Raw genomic sequence first — 15,911 nt, 5'->3', positions numbered from 1 at the left:
CTGTGTTTCCTATAAAATTACAGTGTTTGTGCTTGAGTACTTAAACTTGAGTGTGTAGATTGCTCAGAGTTTAAGAAATTAAAAGCTAAGCTTGTAAATGAAATTTTAAGTTTAAGCAAAATACTGTGCGTTTACAACTAAGACTCAGGCTGTTTGCCTTTCAGCTCTGCTGTATCTGTATTTTCGAAATTCAAATCCCTGATAAAATAGTGGAAGAAAAATGTGATGACTTCTAATTCATTTTGACATATATAAATGTTAATTCCATAGAGTTCTTAAAGAAGCACAATTATTTTAAAAGGTTTCATTTTGTTTATTTTAATTTGTGACTTGAGCTTTTTCCACTCGAAATATATGAACTATCATTTGTTTTTCTTAATACTTTTTAATAGTCTGATTTTATGCTTGATGAAAAAATTTGTAATATTAAAAGAAAATAAATAAAATGTTAAATTCATATTATTTTAGTAATGGCCTGAACTGCCCATTTGTTTATTCAACAAATACTTATAGAACACATTCTGTTTTCACTGTTCTGTGTGCTGGGAATATAACTGTGAACAAAACAAGCCAAATTCTTGTTCTCCAGGAGCTTATATGTCAGTAGATATTGTGTATTTATGTTTTATTGGGTGGATAATGTATGATGTATATATATGTAATGTAGATTGAGTACTAGTGATTCAAGTGATAATTTTGAGTATTCATTAAGATAGCTGAGTGAAAGTATTACAAAGTGATGTGCCTGGATATGAAGAATTTTTAATCCTTCTAATACAAAATTTCATGCCAACTTTTTAAACTTTCCAGTAGTGTTATTAGAACACTAAACCTAATGTGTCTAAAGTAGAAAGATAAAATCTTTGAGTTTGAAATGTCTATGATTTAGATATAGTATTAAAGTTCTTTGTAAACTTGGAAATACCCATTATTTGAGTTCTTATTTTTAGGCAAATTAATTTCTTTTGTATACCTTTTAAAAATATTTCCCATCAGTTTTTTGCAGAAGGAATTATATTACTTTTCAGGAAATGGGCTGTCTTTTATTTGTACTTATAAATAATCTTTTAAGTGCCAAGCTTGTAATGGATGTTTGTAGAGTATAAAATTCCTGTTTGTTTCTTACTTCTATGACGACAGTGAGAAAACTGTTGGTCATAGATATTTGTGTTCCAGACAGATGACTTTAGTTAAAAAGGAGTTTCTTTGTTTTGATAATTTAGACTTTAAAAAAAAGTTATTATTGTGATGCTTAATATATATTTTTTTATTAATAAGTTCGTTATTTTAAAGTTTCTGAAATAAATTGTTGTTTTAATAAACACTGTCATATTCTCCTCATATTCTGGTATTTCCAGAATAAACTTTTTGCATTCTGTAAAATTGAGTTAGTATTTTAAGATAATGTGTTTATGTAGTACTCTAGGAAATTAAATGTTTATTTAGGAACCTTGAAAGAATACATTTACTTCCATAAGGTATGATATTTTAAATATTTAATTCATGTAATCAAGCACACTTCAGTGGATATTTTATGTTCAAAGAGGACCCAGCCGAATACTTTTGTGAGTCATCATATTTATGAATATCTCTATAGCATAACATTTTTCCTATAAATTGCCTCTACCCTTTTTTGTTGTTTTTCTTGCCATGACTGGAGCAGTTGTAACAGAACTACTTTTACTTTTTATATATAACATAATGAACTTGTACACATTTTAGCTTCAAGCACCCCTCAGAACTGCCATACAATTTCAAAGCTTATCAGAGTCTTCCATTTTTTTTTGGCTGAAAATTATCTTAAACCTCTTTGTTTCCTCTTCTCTTTAATCTCTGCAATAGGAGTTAGTTTTCTTTATAGAACCATTAATTATTTTTAGTTTATTTTTATTAGAGAAGTTGTTGACTTACAAAACAGTCATGCATAAAATACAGAATTCCCATATACCTCCCTATTACTCACTCCTTGCATTGGCGTGGTACATTTGTTACAGTTGATAAAAGCACCTTTTTATAATGTACCATTAATTTTTAAAACAATGATACTGACACCAGTACTTTATTCACAAGTCAAAGGGCTGTTAATGAAAATATTTTTTAAACTTTTTCTTATACAAATTTTGCATAATAATAAAACCCATGTGCCCATAGCCCAGCTTTACCAATTATCCACATTTGTTATTCCTGATTGCAAATACTTCTTTATAGTAAATAATATTAGAGCTGTGTTTTGGACAATTTTGGGCACAAATTTGGGCACTATTTTTGTATTTTCAGATTTGTGCTTACTATAATAAAATATTTTGCAAAACTATCCACTCAAGATGCTTTTGGTATGTAGAAAAATGGCACTTGGGAAATTCTTTTCTCTTTTCGTTAAAAACTGAGAAAGTCTGTTGAATGTATTTTGTCTTCTAGTTTGAAAATCTGTCAAGCATATTGAAACTTCCAGGTAAAAAGACTTTTAATAATATGGATAGAGATTTTTTAGAAAAGAGAAAAAAGGATCTAAATGCATATTTGCAGGTAAGTCCATGTTTTGGTACCTTTAGATTTTCGTTTAAATATAGCACAGAGATGCAGCAGATTCCTTTATTAAAGGGATGATTTTATTTTAATAGTAGAAATAGCAACCGCTTTGGAGCTGCATGTCAGGTGCAGTCGGCGTAGTGTTTAATAAGCATTATATCTGTTTATAATTAACTTAGAATTTTTCTGGACACTCAGTGTTAAAGATGTGGCTTTTTGTATTTTTTGAGGGATACACACACGTACACACACATGCATTCCAGATTACTATAAAATATAGGTATTTTCTGGTAGACTAAACAGTTAAATGTTTCCAGTTCAGTAGTTAGTAGCTCTTTATGATGTATCTGAAGCTAACAGATTTCAGCCTCCCATGGCTCAGAATGATTCTAAGGCTTCTAAAATTATAGGGATAATTCTAGAGAGGGATGGAACAGAGGGGTGATCTCTAATGTGTAACATCATGGGCATATAGATTTCTCTTCTGGAACAACAGAATATGTCTCTCAGGTTATTTACTGCCTGAACTGTTAGGATTCACAGAAATAACTGTTTTACAGTTGTGTACCTAGGTACAGATACAATATCACTTAATTTTTTTATGCTAGTTATTGGTTCATAAAGTTTTCTCATATATTAAACAAGGCACCAGCTCAGAAATATGGTATTCTGTTGTTTAGCTTCCCAATCTACTCTCTAAAACAGGGGTCAGCAAACTACAGCCTACATACCAAATCCAGCCCACCACCTGATTTTCTTAGTAGTTTTCTTGGAGCAGAGTCACACCCATTCATTTACTGTTATCTGTGGTACCTTTCTCACTGGAGCAGTAGAGTTGAGTAGTTGCAGCAGAGACTCTTTGTACCACAAAGCCTAAAATAATTACTATTTTGATCTTTACAGAAAAAGTTTGTTGACACTTAGCTAATGCTATACTGGATATTTCATTTGGATGCTTCCTCTCACTTTCTTAAATACGTATAACTTCAACTGGGTTTATTTATAATCATAATAGCAAAACATAGAAATCTCTGCTATTATTCACCTTTGTTTTTCTGGCTTAACACTGAATGTATGATAGCGTTTGTATGATTCTTGTCAAATATTTTTTTCCATACTAACTTCAATTCCATCAGAATCTGTATCAATTATTTATTAGATTTAGAAAGTAATCGCTTCTCCAAATCTAATGCCATAAATGTGTCATTTAAATGTTGCTGTTCTGTGTTCTTAGCTAATGAACTCAATATGGCAAAACATATACCATGGAAGGAACTAAGCTAGTGTATTAACTTCTATCATTAGCAGTTGTGAAAGCAATGATAATTTGTTTGGGCACTTCTTTATAATTCTGAAAGTCTTTGTCTAGATTATTTTATGTGTTTTCTATTGTGCTAACTTTAGAATGATTATGTGAATAACAGAGCAGTTTTTTAATATGGATCTTCTTAGTATAAGCTATAAAGCCTGATAATAGAAAAGTAAGTATAATTGTTTTTTAATATAAAATTAAAATTCTTTGCTATACATTCTTAGTGTTCTACAAATGAAATTAGAAACAGTAGTTAATTTTCAGTGTCCTATCAATTTAAGAGACCTCTTTTTTCCTGTTAGTTATTATTAACTCCTGAAATGATGAAAGCATCACCAGCTTTGGCCCACTATGTGTATGATTTCCTTGAGAACAAAGCCTACAGTAAAGGAAAAGGAGATTTTGCCCGCAAGGTGAGCATACTATTACAGTGGGTCTCCTTTTAGTTCTATTTTCATACTTTGTTTTTAATAAAACAAAGTAAATTTATATACTGTATTTGAAGACTAGAAAATTTCACTAAGTGCTCCTTGGCATGTTTATTTTCTGTGCTTTATTCAGCCTACTATTGATATGAGTGTAAATTCCCACCCTTACACATAGATTATAATCCAGCAGAAGCCTGAAAGAACAGTGAAACTTTTGAAATGGTCCATTTAAAGAAGGTTTGCCTAAGACAGGTCTCAAGCTTTTTTTTTTTTTTTCCTTTAATTCAGTTTTATTGAGTTATATTCATATACCATACAGTCATCCATGGTGTACAATCAGCTGTTCACAGTACCATCTTATAGTTGTGCATTCATCACCCCAATCTATTTTTAAACATTTTCCTTACACCAGAATCAGAATCGGAATAAAAAATAAAATAAGAACACCCAAATCACTCCCCCCATCCCACCCTGTTTTTCGTTTAGGTTTTATCCCCATTTTTCTACTCATCCATCCATACACTGAATAAAGGGAGTGCAATCCACAGGGTTTTCACAATCACACTATCACCCCTTGTAAGCTACATTGCTATACAGTTGTCTTCAGGAGTCAAGCCTACTGGGTTGGAGTTTTGTAGTTTCAGTATTTACCTCTAGCTATTCCAATATATTAAAACCTGAAAAGTGTTATCTATAGAGTGTGTTAAGAATGTCCACCAGAGTGACCTCTTGACTCCATTTGAAATCTCTCAGCCACTGAAACTTTTATTTTGTTTCATTTCGCATCCCCCTTTTGGTCAAGAAGATGTTCTCAATCCCACGATGCCAGATCCCAGATTCATCCCTGCGAGTCATATCCTGCGTTGCCAGGGAGATTTACACCCCTTGGAGTCAGGTCCCACATAGCAGGGAGGGCAGTGAGTTCACCTGCCAAGGTGGCTTAGTTAGAGAGAGAGAGGGTCACATTTGAGCAACAAAGAGGCACTCAATGGGAGACTCTTAGGCACAATTATAAGCAGGTTTAGCCTCTCCTTGCAGCAACAAGCTTCATAGGGGCCAGCCCCAAGACAGAGGGCTCAGCGCATCAAGCCGTCAGTCCCCAATGTTTGTGAGAACATCAGCAACAATCCAGGTGAAGAAGTTCAACACCTCTGCATTCTCCCCCAGCTCTTCAGGGGAGCCCCAAATATATATTTTTATTCTTCACCCAAATTACTTTAGGATGTGTTGCTATTTCATTCTAATCTATACAGACCTACCATATCTCACTTCCTATTCAAAGTTCCATGTAGTTGTAGTGTTTGAACAAACTGACTGTAGAAGTTATATTGTTTAGAAAATATAGATCAGGTCACAGGTTTTTAATTAACTTGAGAAGGAAATGTCTCTTACTTGGAGTGAAGATAAGGAAAATGTTAATTAGGATATGTTCCTGAAAGGATTTTTGCTTCATGAGTAACATATCTATTATTTAAAATACCATTGAAGTACAAAGACCTGTACTTGAAATAAAATGATAGGTTAAAACAATAAATGATAAATTCTCAAATTAGGCAAGATAGATTAGTGTGAACACAAGCTTTACAATAAGTCATCCTTAAGTTCAAATCCTTGTTCTGCAATTTATGTATTATATTACCTGGCACATAATAAAGCTTTGAATAAATATTTTCTATTAATAATAGTAGCAGCAATAGTATCAGAGAGTAGCAGCAGTTGTAGAAGGGATAGACATATAGTATAGATAATATATGTTGTGGGGCTGGGTAATCAGATTATTTTATTTAGTTGCTGTAATGTGAAACAACTTTTTAGCTCTTGAGTTGCTGAACCAGTTGCCTCAGATTGTTTGCTGGTTTAAATGAATTATAATGAGCACTGTAGTGCCAGTTTATAGAAGGTCCTGAGAACCAAGGAGAGGAGTCTTGCATTTTATCCTGTTTGGAGAAGCCATTTTAGAAGGAGGGTTTTGAGCAAGGAGTTGTTCTTAAACTATATTTAAGAATTACTCCAATAACAGTGTACAGAATTAATTTAAAAGGGGAAGGAATTGGAGACTAGAAGAATAGCTAAGACATTCTTACAGTAAGAGCCCTAAAGAAAGTGGTTAACAAAAATTTAGAGGAAGTGGATGTAAGAACATGCTTACAGAAGAAATAAGACTCAGTTACTGATTTGTTGTAAGATATAAAGATACAGATTGTAGAAATTGAATAATAAGATAAATAATGGTAGTAATTGATTGTAATCCATAGAATAAAGTAAATACCCATGAATCCATTCTGTAATACATAAATAATTAAATATATAAATGGAGAGAAGGGACAGTTCTTCCTTATAGCAGATTTCCAGTGTAGTAAGAATGATGGAAATAAAAAATCTGCATCTGGCAAATGCAAGAATAATTGACAGGATGTTAAAATTAGTGGATAAAAATACATATGATATTTGCATTTTCTCAAAGTATTTCTCTATAAGATGCTTACTAATTACAAAAGGAAATCAGTGGAGAGAGAGGGAAGATGGCAGCATAGAGAGGAGTGGAAACTGAGTAGTCCCCCTGGAACAACTTAAAAAAAAACGAGAAACGACTAGTAAATAATCCAGAATAACTGCAGGGGAACAAACGAGACCGTCCACTCATCATACACCAACCTGAACTGAGAGGAATGCCCGAGATCAGAGCATAAAATCTGTGAGTAAAACCTGTGGATCCAAGTCGTGAGACCCCTCCCCCATAGCCCAAGCTGCAAAGCCTCCTGGTGCCAGAGAGAAGCTCTCTCCCAGCAAGCGAATATAGGTCAGCTGAGCTCCAACTGGGGTTTTAAGTAGCGAGTGTGAACTGCTCACTACAGGTACGAATCCCCAAAAAACAGACAGAGGCTTTGGGTGACGACTGACCTTGGAGAGGCAGAGGGTCGCCTTGGGCTAGGTCTGAAGGGGACTATCTGTTTCTTTTTTGGCTCAGTGGAGAAAGCCCCAGCCATTTTCAGTTCCCAGGGCTGTGACTTGGAGAAGGGTGAAGGCCATACCTCCTCACACCAGTCAAGAATTATAGGCTAACAGGCATCACCTGCTGGGCAGAAAAGCACAGTGACCTGAGGCATCACAGGGTGGAGCAATTTTCTAAGACACACCCTCAGAGAAACCAGATACTGAATATTTCTTCCCTCTGGGACCTGAGCCTGTTCTGGTCTGGGAAAACCTGATTGGAGTAACCAAGGAAACCATGCCTAGACAACAGAAAATTACAACCTACACTAAGAAAAACGAAGTTATGGCCCAGTCAAAGGAACAAACGTACACTTCAACTGAGATACAGGAATTTAAACAACTAATGCTAAATCAATTCAAAAAGTTTAGAGAAGATTTCGCAAAAGAGATAGAGGCTGTGAAGAAAACACTGGGCATACATAAAGCAGAAATCGAAAGTTCAAAAATCAACTAGTAGAATCTATGGAAATGAAAGGTACAACACAAGAGATGAAAGACACAATGGAAGCATACAACAGCAGATCTCAAGAGGCAGAAGAAAACACTCAGGAACTGGAGAACAAAACACCTGAAAGCATACACGCAAAGGAGCAGAGGGAGAAAAGAATGAAAAAATATGAGCAACGTCTCTGGGAACTTAAGGATGAAATAAAGTACAAGAATGTACATATCACTGGTGTCCCAGAAGGAGAAGAGAAGGGAAAAGGGGCAGAAGCAATAATAGAGGAAATAATGAAAATTTCTCATTTCTTATGAAAGACAGAAAATTACGGATCCAAGAAGTGCAGCATTCTCCAAACAGAATAGATCTGAATAGGCCAAGACACTTAATAATCAGATTATCAAATGTCGAAGACAAAGAGAATCCTGAAAGCAGCAAGAGAAAAGCAATCCATCACATACAAAGGAAGCTTAATAAGACTATGTGTGGCGCTCTCAGCAGAAACCATGGAGGCAAGAAGGAAGTGGTGTGGTATATTTAAGATGCTGAAAGAGGAAAACCACCAACCAAGAATCCTATATCCAGCAAAGCTGTCCTTCAAATATGAGGGAGAGCTCAAAATATTTTGACAGACAATGAGAAACTTTGTGAACAAGACACCCGCCCTACAGGAAATACTAAAGGGAGCACTATGGAGTGATAGGAGAACACTGGAGTGCGTGGTTTGGAACACAATTTTGGGAGTTGGTAGCACAGCAATGTAAGTACACTGAACAAAGATAACTATGAATATGGTTGAGAGAGGAAGGTTGGGAGCATGTGAGACACCAGAAGAAAGGAGGAAAGATAAAGACTGGGACTGTGTAACTTGGTGAAATCTAGAGTGTTCAACAATTGTGATAAAATGTATAAATATGTTCTTTTATGAGGGAGAACAAGCAAATGTCAACCTTGCAAGGTGTTAAAAATGGGGAGGCATTGGGGGAGGGATGCAATCAATGTAAACTAGAGACTGTAACTAACAGAATCATTGTATTATGCTTCCTTTAATGTAACAAAGGCGATATACCAAGGTAAATGCAGATAAGAGGGGGAGATAAGGAGGCATGTTAGACACTTGACATTGATGGTGTTGTCTGACTCTTTACTTTGATTTAAGGTATTTTTCCTTTTGCTGCTTCCTAGCTGTCGTTTTTTTTTTTTCCTCTTTCTTTTCCTCTCTACCATCTTTGACTCTCCCTCCTGCCTTGTGGAAGAAATGTAGATGCCCTTATATAGCTAGTGGTGAAGGTGGTGAATACATAAATATATGACCATACAGAGAACCATGGATTATTTACTTAGGATGGAATGTATGGTGTGTGAACAAAACCATATTAAAAAAAAAAATGTGTTGATGACAAAACCTCAAGGGCAATATACTGAGTGAAATAAGCCAGACACATAAGGACAATTATTGCAGGGTCTCACTGATAGGAACTAATTATAATATGTAAACTCATAGACATGGAATATAAGGTACCAAGATATAGAATGAGGCTTAAGAATGGGGAGCAGTTGCTTAGTATGAGCAGGATGTTCAAGTAGGATGAACTTAAACATTTGGAAATGAACAGAGGTGTTGGTAGCAAGATGTGAAAATAACTAACAGTGCCAAATGGTGTGTGAATGAGGTGGAAAGGGGAAGCTCAGAGTCATATATGTCACCAGAAGGAAAGTTGGAGATCAAAAGATGGGAATGTATAAGACTGAATCCTGTGGTGGGCAGTGTCCATGATTAACTGTACAAATATTAGAAATCTCTTCCATGAACCAGAACAAATGTATGACAATACAATTAGAAGTTAATAATAGAGGAGCATATAGGGAAGAAATATATACCTATTGCAAACTATATACTACAGTTAGTAGTATTTCAACATTTTTTCATAAACTATAACAAATGTACTATACCAACACTATGAGTTAGCAATTGAGGGGGTTGGTTAGGGATATGGGAGGATTTGAATTTCCTTTTCTTTTTTCTTTTTCCATCTTTCACTTTATTTCTTGTCTGGATTAATGAAAAGGTTCTAAAAATTGAACAAAAATTAAGTGTGGTGATGGATGTACAGCTGTATGGGTACCAGGGGCAACTGATTGTACACTATGGATCTTTGGATAGTTGTATGGTATCTGAACAATCCCAATAAAAATTAAAAAGGGAAAAAAAAAAAGGGAAATCAATAACTTTAAAGTGGAGAAACCTGACAGATACCACATGAACCGACTGATGAAAGTTTAACATCTCCAGTAATGATAACATATTGACATTATGGGCTTCCTGATACAATGTACTGAAAAGGGCACACCATAGCTTCTGTGATATTTTTGCCAAAAATGCGTAACATGAATTTAATAATGAGAATACACAAGACAAACCCAAATTGAAGGGCAGCCTACAAAATAACTGTCAAGTACTTCAGAAGTGTTAATGTCGTGAAAGACTTTGAGGAACTGTCCCAGTTTGAGGAGATTGAAAAGATACGACAACTAAATGCAACATGTGGTCTGGGATTGGATTCTGGAGCAGAAAGGGGATATTATTGGGAGGTGAAATTAGATCAAGTTGTATTAATGTTAACTTACCAATTTTTGCTAAGTGTACATATAGATGCTAATTGTTCTATAAGATGTTAACATTTGGGGAAGCTAAGTGAAGGGTATGTAGGAACTATTTATATTATTTTGCAACTTTTTATAAGTCTGAAATTATTTCAAAATGAAAAGTAAGACAAAAGACCCCACTCACACTCTTCCCTCCAGAAAGAAAAGAATCTTTAAAAAAAAAAAGATTAAGGAACTGTTAAAAAATAATTAAGAAATTAAAAACTGAGCATAAGAAGTTCATATAATTATTCTAGGATTTGGGTTTGAAAATTTCTAAGAGGAATGCTTTGCTTTAATAAAAAGTTCCAGAGTACAAACCTTACAATTCATAAATGGTGTTCTTGTCTTTGTATTTTGTGATTGAATTGATTGCGTTTAAATTCCAACTTTATATTGTTTTATTGTTAGTAGAGATGCATTCCAGTCTTCATCTTTTTGATGTCTTAAGATTATACCAATTTTAAGGTAAACTAATAAATTGGTAAGAACTTTTTGAGATAAAAGAGGCATTATATTGAATGTACACAATTTTTTTTACCAACAACAGCAGGTGGAGGTATCCAGTTATTTACCACCTTTTTTTTAAAACCACTGGAGTCATTTCTAGCACACTACAGTAACATAAATTTTTCATAAATCATATTTCTTGGTGATAATTAAGGTCATCTTGACCCCTTCTGAGATTGTCAGAATAATTTCTATGTGTATCAAGATTTTCAGCTACATTTCTCTTTTGGCTAAATTATAGTTCTGAAATTTTTACTTAATTATGTTGTACTGGAATTTAATAGCCATTAGGGAAAATCATCTGTAAGTCTTTTATCAGTGGATATTCAGAGCTTAAGAAATAATCCTTATCAGCACATTAATTTGGTCACTTAATTTTCCTAGCTTTGAAAAATCTATAGACAAATTCCTAGAAAGAATATCTGTCAAGGATTCTTCCTCTTTGCACACAGTTATCTTTCTGTTTTCATTTAATGCTATAGTTAAGGATTCAAATTCAAATTAAAATTCCATTATGTATATTGTTACCAATACATATAACTTAATTGATAATGATTGAATGAATAGATAGTGTTTTAAGTCAGGCAAAGTGTACACTTGTGCTGGCAACCCACAATTACTCCTGTGCCTGGTAATTTTGAGGTTTGTTTGTTTCTTTTTCTTTTTTTAAAAAAAAATTCTATTTTAAGACAAATTCTGATATTGTACAGTGTTGGACTCTGCTTTTGTGCTTCTGAAATTCACCTTTCTTCAGGGTAATGTGTTGTTTTGATTTGCTAACACTGCCGGAATGCAGTGTACCAGAAATGGATTGGCTTTTTCAATGGGGATTTATTAGGTTGCAAATTTACAGTTCTAAGGGCCATGAAAATGGCCAAATTAAGGCATGAAGGGATAGATTCCTTCTCTGAGGAAAAGCCTATGGCATCCGGGGTTCCTCTGTCATACGGAATGGCAAATGGCTGGCTCTGCTGAACCTTCTATCCTGGGTTTAGCTTCTGGCTTCAGTGGCTTTTCTCCAAAATGTCTCTGGGCATTTTTCTTTAAGTGTCTGAGCTCTCTCAGTTTCATCTGTCTTTTATTCTCTCAGAGAGGACTCCACCAAAGGTATTAAAACCCACCTTGAATTGGTGGGGTCACATCTCCATGGACTCCATAGAAACAACCTAATCAGAAGGTCCTACCCATGATAGGTCTGCCCGCGCAAGATTGGATTAAAACAACATAGTCTTTTCTGAGGTACATAACAGATCCAAACCAGCACAGGTATCAAAGTCAGCTGTAGAGGTTTATTTGTTTTTTTTTTTTTTTTTTTTTTTTTAAATCATCATTTTATTGAGATATATTCACATACCACGCAGTCATACAAAACAAATTGTACTTTCGATTGTTTACAGTACCATTACATAGTTGTACATTCATCACCTAAATCAATCCCTGACACCTTCATTAGCACACACACAAAAATAACAGGAATAATAATTAGAGTGAAAAAGAGCAATTGAAGTAAAAAAGAACACTGGGTACCTTTGTCTGTTTGTTTCCTTCCCCTACTTTTCTACACATCCATCCATAAACTAGACAAAGTGCAGTTTGGTCCTTATGGCTTTCCCAATCCCATTGTCACCCCTCATAAGCTACATTTTTTTTTTTTTAATGCAATTTTATTGAAATCTGTTTACTTACCATACAGTCCATCCAAAGTGTACAATCAGTGGCTCACAGTGTCATTACATAGCTGTGCATTCATTAACGCAATCAATTTTACAGCATTTTCATTACTCAAAAAAAACTAAAAGAGAAGAAAACCCAAAACATCCCATACCCTTTATGCCCCCTATTATTGACCTCTAGCATTGGTGTGGTACATTTGTTACTGTTGATGAAAGAATATTAAGATATTACTGTTAACTATAGTTCGTAATTTGCAGTAGGTTCGTTTTTCCCATATGCCACTCTATTATTAACTCCTTGTAATAGTGTCATGCATTTGTTCTAGTTCATGAAAGAACTTTTTTATATTTGTACTGTTAATCACAGTCATCATCCACCATGTTATACCATCCCGTTTTAACCTCTAGCTTTCCTTCCAGTGATACACATGACTCTCACCACATTCACGGACAATTCAGCACTGTGAATTATAGTCACAATAATGTGCTACCATCACTTCTATCCTTTTCCAAACATTTAGACTCAACCTAGTTAGAAATTCTGCACATATTAAGCAACCGTTCCCCATTCTCTAGCCTCATTCTGTCTCCTAGTATCCTGTTAACCTATATACTAGATTTTATGTCTGTGAGTTTACATTAGTTCATATTAGTGAGATCATACAATATTTGTCCTTTTGTGTCTGACTTACTTCACTCAACATAATGTCCTCAAGATTCATCCATGTTGTCATGTGCTTCAGGACTTCATTCATTCCTTCTTACTGCTGAATAATATTCTATCATATGTATATGCCTCATTTTGTTTATCCATTCATCAGTTGATGGATACTAGAGTTGCTTCCATCTTTTGGCCATTGTGATTAATGCCACTATGAACATTGATGTGCAAATGTCTGTTCACGTCCCTGCTTTCAGTTCTTCTGGGTATGTACTGAGTAGTGGGATTGGCAGATTGTAAGGCAACTCTATACTTATCTTTCTGAGGAACCACCAAGCTGTCCTCCACAGTGACTGCACCATTTTACATTCCCACCAATAGTGAGTAAGTGTCCTGTGGAGTTTTGATTTTTTTTTTTTTTAATCTTCATTTTATTGCGATATATTCACATACCACGCAGTCATACAAAACAAATCGTACATTCGATTGTTCACAGTACCATTACATAGTTGTACATTCATCACCTAAATCAATCCCTGACACCTTCATTAGCACACACCCAAAAATAACAAGAATAATAATTAAAGTGAAAAAGAGCAATTGAAGTAAAAAAGAACACTGGGTACCTTTGACTGTTTGTTTGTTTGTTTCCTTCCCCTATTTTTCTACTCATCCATCCATAAACTAGACAAAGTGGAGTGTGGTCCTTATGGCTTTCCCAATCCCATTGTCACCCCTCATAAGCTACATTTTTATACAATTGTCTTCGAGATTCATGGGTTCTGGGTTGTAGTTTGATAGTTTCAGGTATCCACCACCAGCTACCCCAATTCTTTAGAACTTAAAAAGGGTTGTCTAAATTGTGCGTAAGAGTGCCCACCAGAGTGACCTCTCGGCTCCTTTTGGAATCTCTCTGCCACTGAAGCTTATTTCCTTTCCTTTCACATCCCCTTTTTGGTCAAGAAGATGTTCTCCGTCCCATGATGCCAGGTCTGCATTCCTCCCCGGGAGTCATATTCCATGTTGCCAGGGAGATTCACTCCCCTGGGTGTCTGATCCTGTGGAGTTTTTTAACCCTTCCTGGTTTCCTCCCCCCAATACAGATGCTTGGGTTTTACATGCAGAAATTGATTTTGTGTATCTGAGATGGTACACTGGCAACTATTTTAATTTTTTTATTAAACGTTATCAAAAAATAAAAAATATTACAAAACAAAAGAATAGGAAAAACAAATATCCTGAAATAACTTCACTGCTTCCAGTACACTCCTACAATACCACAAAAAAATTAACAAACCATAATCATTCTTGAGCATTCCCATATCATTAATATTACCCTCAATATCTTATCTATTCTCACTGGATTATCTAATAAGATAAATAAAAATACTATTTTTAATTATTATCTCATTCATAAGACAGTTTTAGGTTCTTCCATCCTGAATAGTATTAGTGGTAGTTTAGCCCCATGCCTGGATAGTGCATGAGGTCGTTTAACCAACTCTAGAAATTGTATTATCTAAACCCACACTGCTGTGAAATGTAAGAGATAGAAAATTCTAATATTTTTGAGGACATTCAACCACTTATTAACTTAGGTTGTACTTTAAAGTAGAATTCACCCCTTTTATGCTTTTGAAACTCTACTTCTGTAAGAATCATAACTTATTACAAAAAAATCCTGCTTTTTGTGGTTTTGTTTTTCTCTTCAAAATTTTTCTTGTGTTTTCAAGACTTAGCTTGTTTATGTTATTAGAGTTACACACACACACACACACACACACACACTTATAGTGTTGGAAATAATGTCCTGGTTAATTTGAATACACTGTTCTGATTACTGAAAACTGTAAAAGAATCAGATTTCTAGAGAGAATTACATACATATACATATGTCTGTACATATGTGAGCATATGCATGTGAGAACTAGTTTCATCTTTTTATCTCCATATCTCTCTTTACCTGTGCTAGTGATTTTCAAATGCTTCTCATTCTTGGTTTCTATCCTTTGATTCTGTGAGTTGTTCTACTCTTACTGTGTGCCTCCTAAAGGCCACATATTCCATTTCTACAGCACTGTGGCTCAGTGTAAGCCAGGGGAGTAACTAAAATTCTGAACTCTTTTACAGCTGTCTTGAAATTCAATTTTTTGTTTGTCTTTTGCAATAGTTTTCTCACCTTTTCTATTTTATCTTGTTGGAAACGGTGAAAACACACCGAGTGAAGTTTTGTCTTGTTGGTGTCATCTGTTAACATTATGCTGTGTTTCCCAAGAGGTGGGATTTATTTTGTTACCATTGTTCTGTTTTTTCCTTTTTACATGGAACATAATTTGTTTTCCTTGGTAGCTTTGTGAGGCTCAACTCTTTCTGAAAATTACTTTGTAGTTTTGTGTGACTTTGCTTTTGCATCCCTTTTTTCTTTTTGTTCTTGTCTGTTAAAAATTTCTCCTTTTCAGAGTTCCATGTACAGATGTCTCCCCCTTTCTTAATTGAAATTATTTGACATTTGAGTAGTCAGAATATCAATTGTAAAGCTTCTTATCCCTCTGGAGATTTTTATTCTTTTAAATATCTCTGCTCATATTTTCTTCTATGGCATATATATATATATATATATATATATATATATATAATATATTCAACCTTACTAAAACATAGTTTACATGTCTGGTTTGCAGCTTCTCTTTTACGTCTTTGTAATGGACTCCAAACT

General features: G+C 34.6%; 1 protein-coding gene across 5 annotated transcripts in view; it reads left to right on the top strand.

Moving 5' to 3' along the window:
* SNX13 (sorting nexin 13) overlaps positions 1–15,911 on the top strand; it is a 166,408-nt gene that overhangs the window by 135,534 nt on the left and 14,963 nt on the right. For 4 of the 5 annotated variants that reach the window (XR_005217024.1, XR_005217025.1, XM_037836844.1 and 1 more), the window contains exons 19-20: positions 2,419–2,526; positions 4,144–4,254. Coding sequence is in view for 3 of the 5 variants with exons in the window: in XM_037836844.1 (XP_037692772.1) it covers positions 2,419–2,526; positions 4,144–4,254 (219 nt within the window). In the remaining 2 variants the exon portion in view is untranslated. Of the gene's footprint in view, positions 1–164; positions 1,819–2,418; positions 2,527–4,143; positions 4,255–15,911 lie in introns of those variants that run through there. The other variant, XM_037836845.1, reaches the window with a different exon arrangement.

The sequence above is a fragment of the Choloepus didactylus genome, chromosome 5 (genome assembly GCF_015220235.1).
Source record: "Choloepus didactylus isolate mChoDid1 chromosome 5, mChoDid1.pri, whole genome shotgun sequence".
Taxonomy (NCBI): domain Eukaryota; kingdom Metazoa; phylum Chordata; class Mammalia; order Pilosa; family Megalonychidae; genus Choloepus; species Choloepus didactylus.
This window is presented reverse-complemented; position numbering and strand designations above follow the sequence as displayed.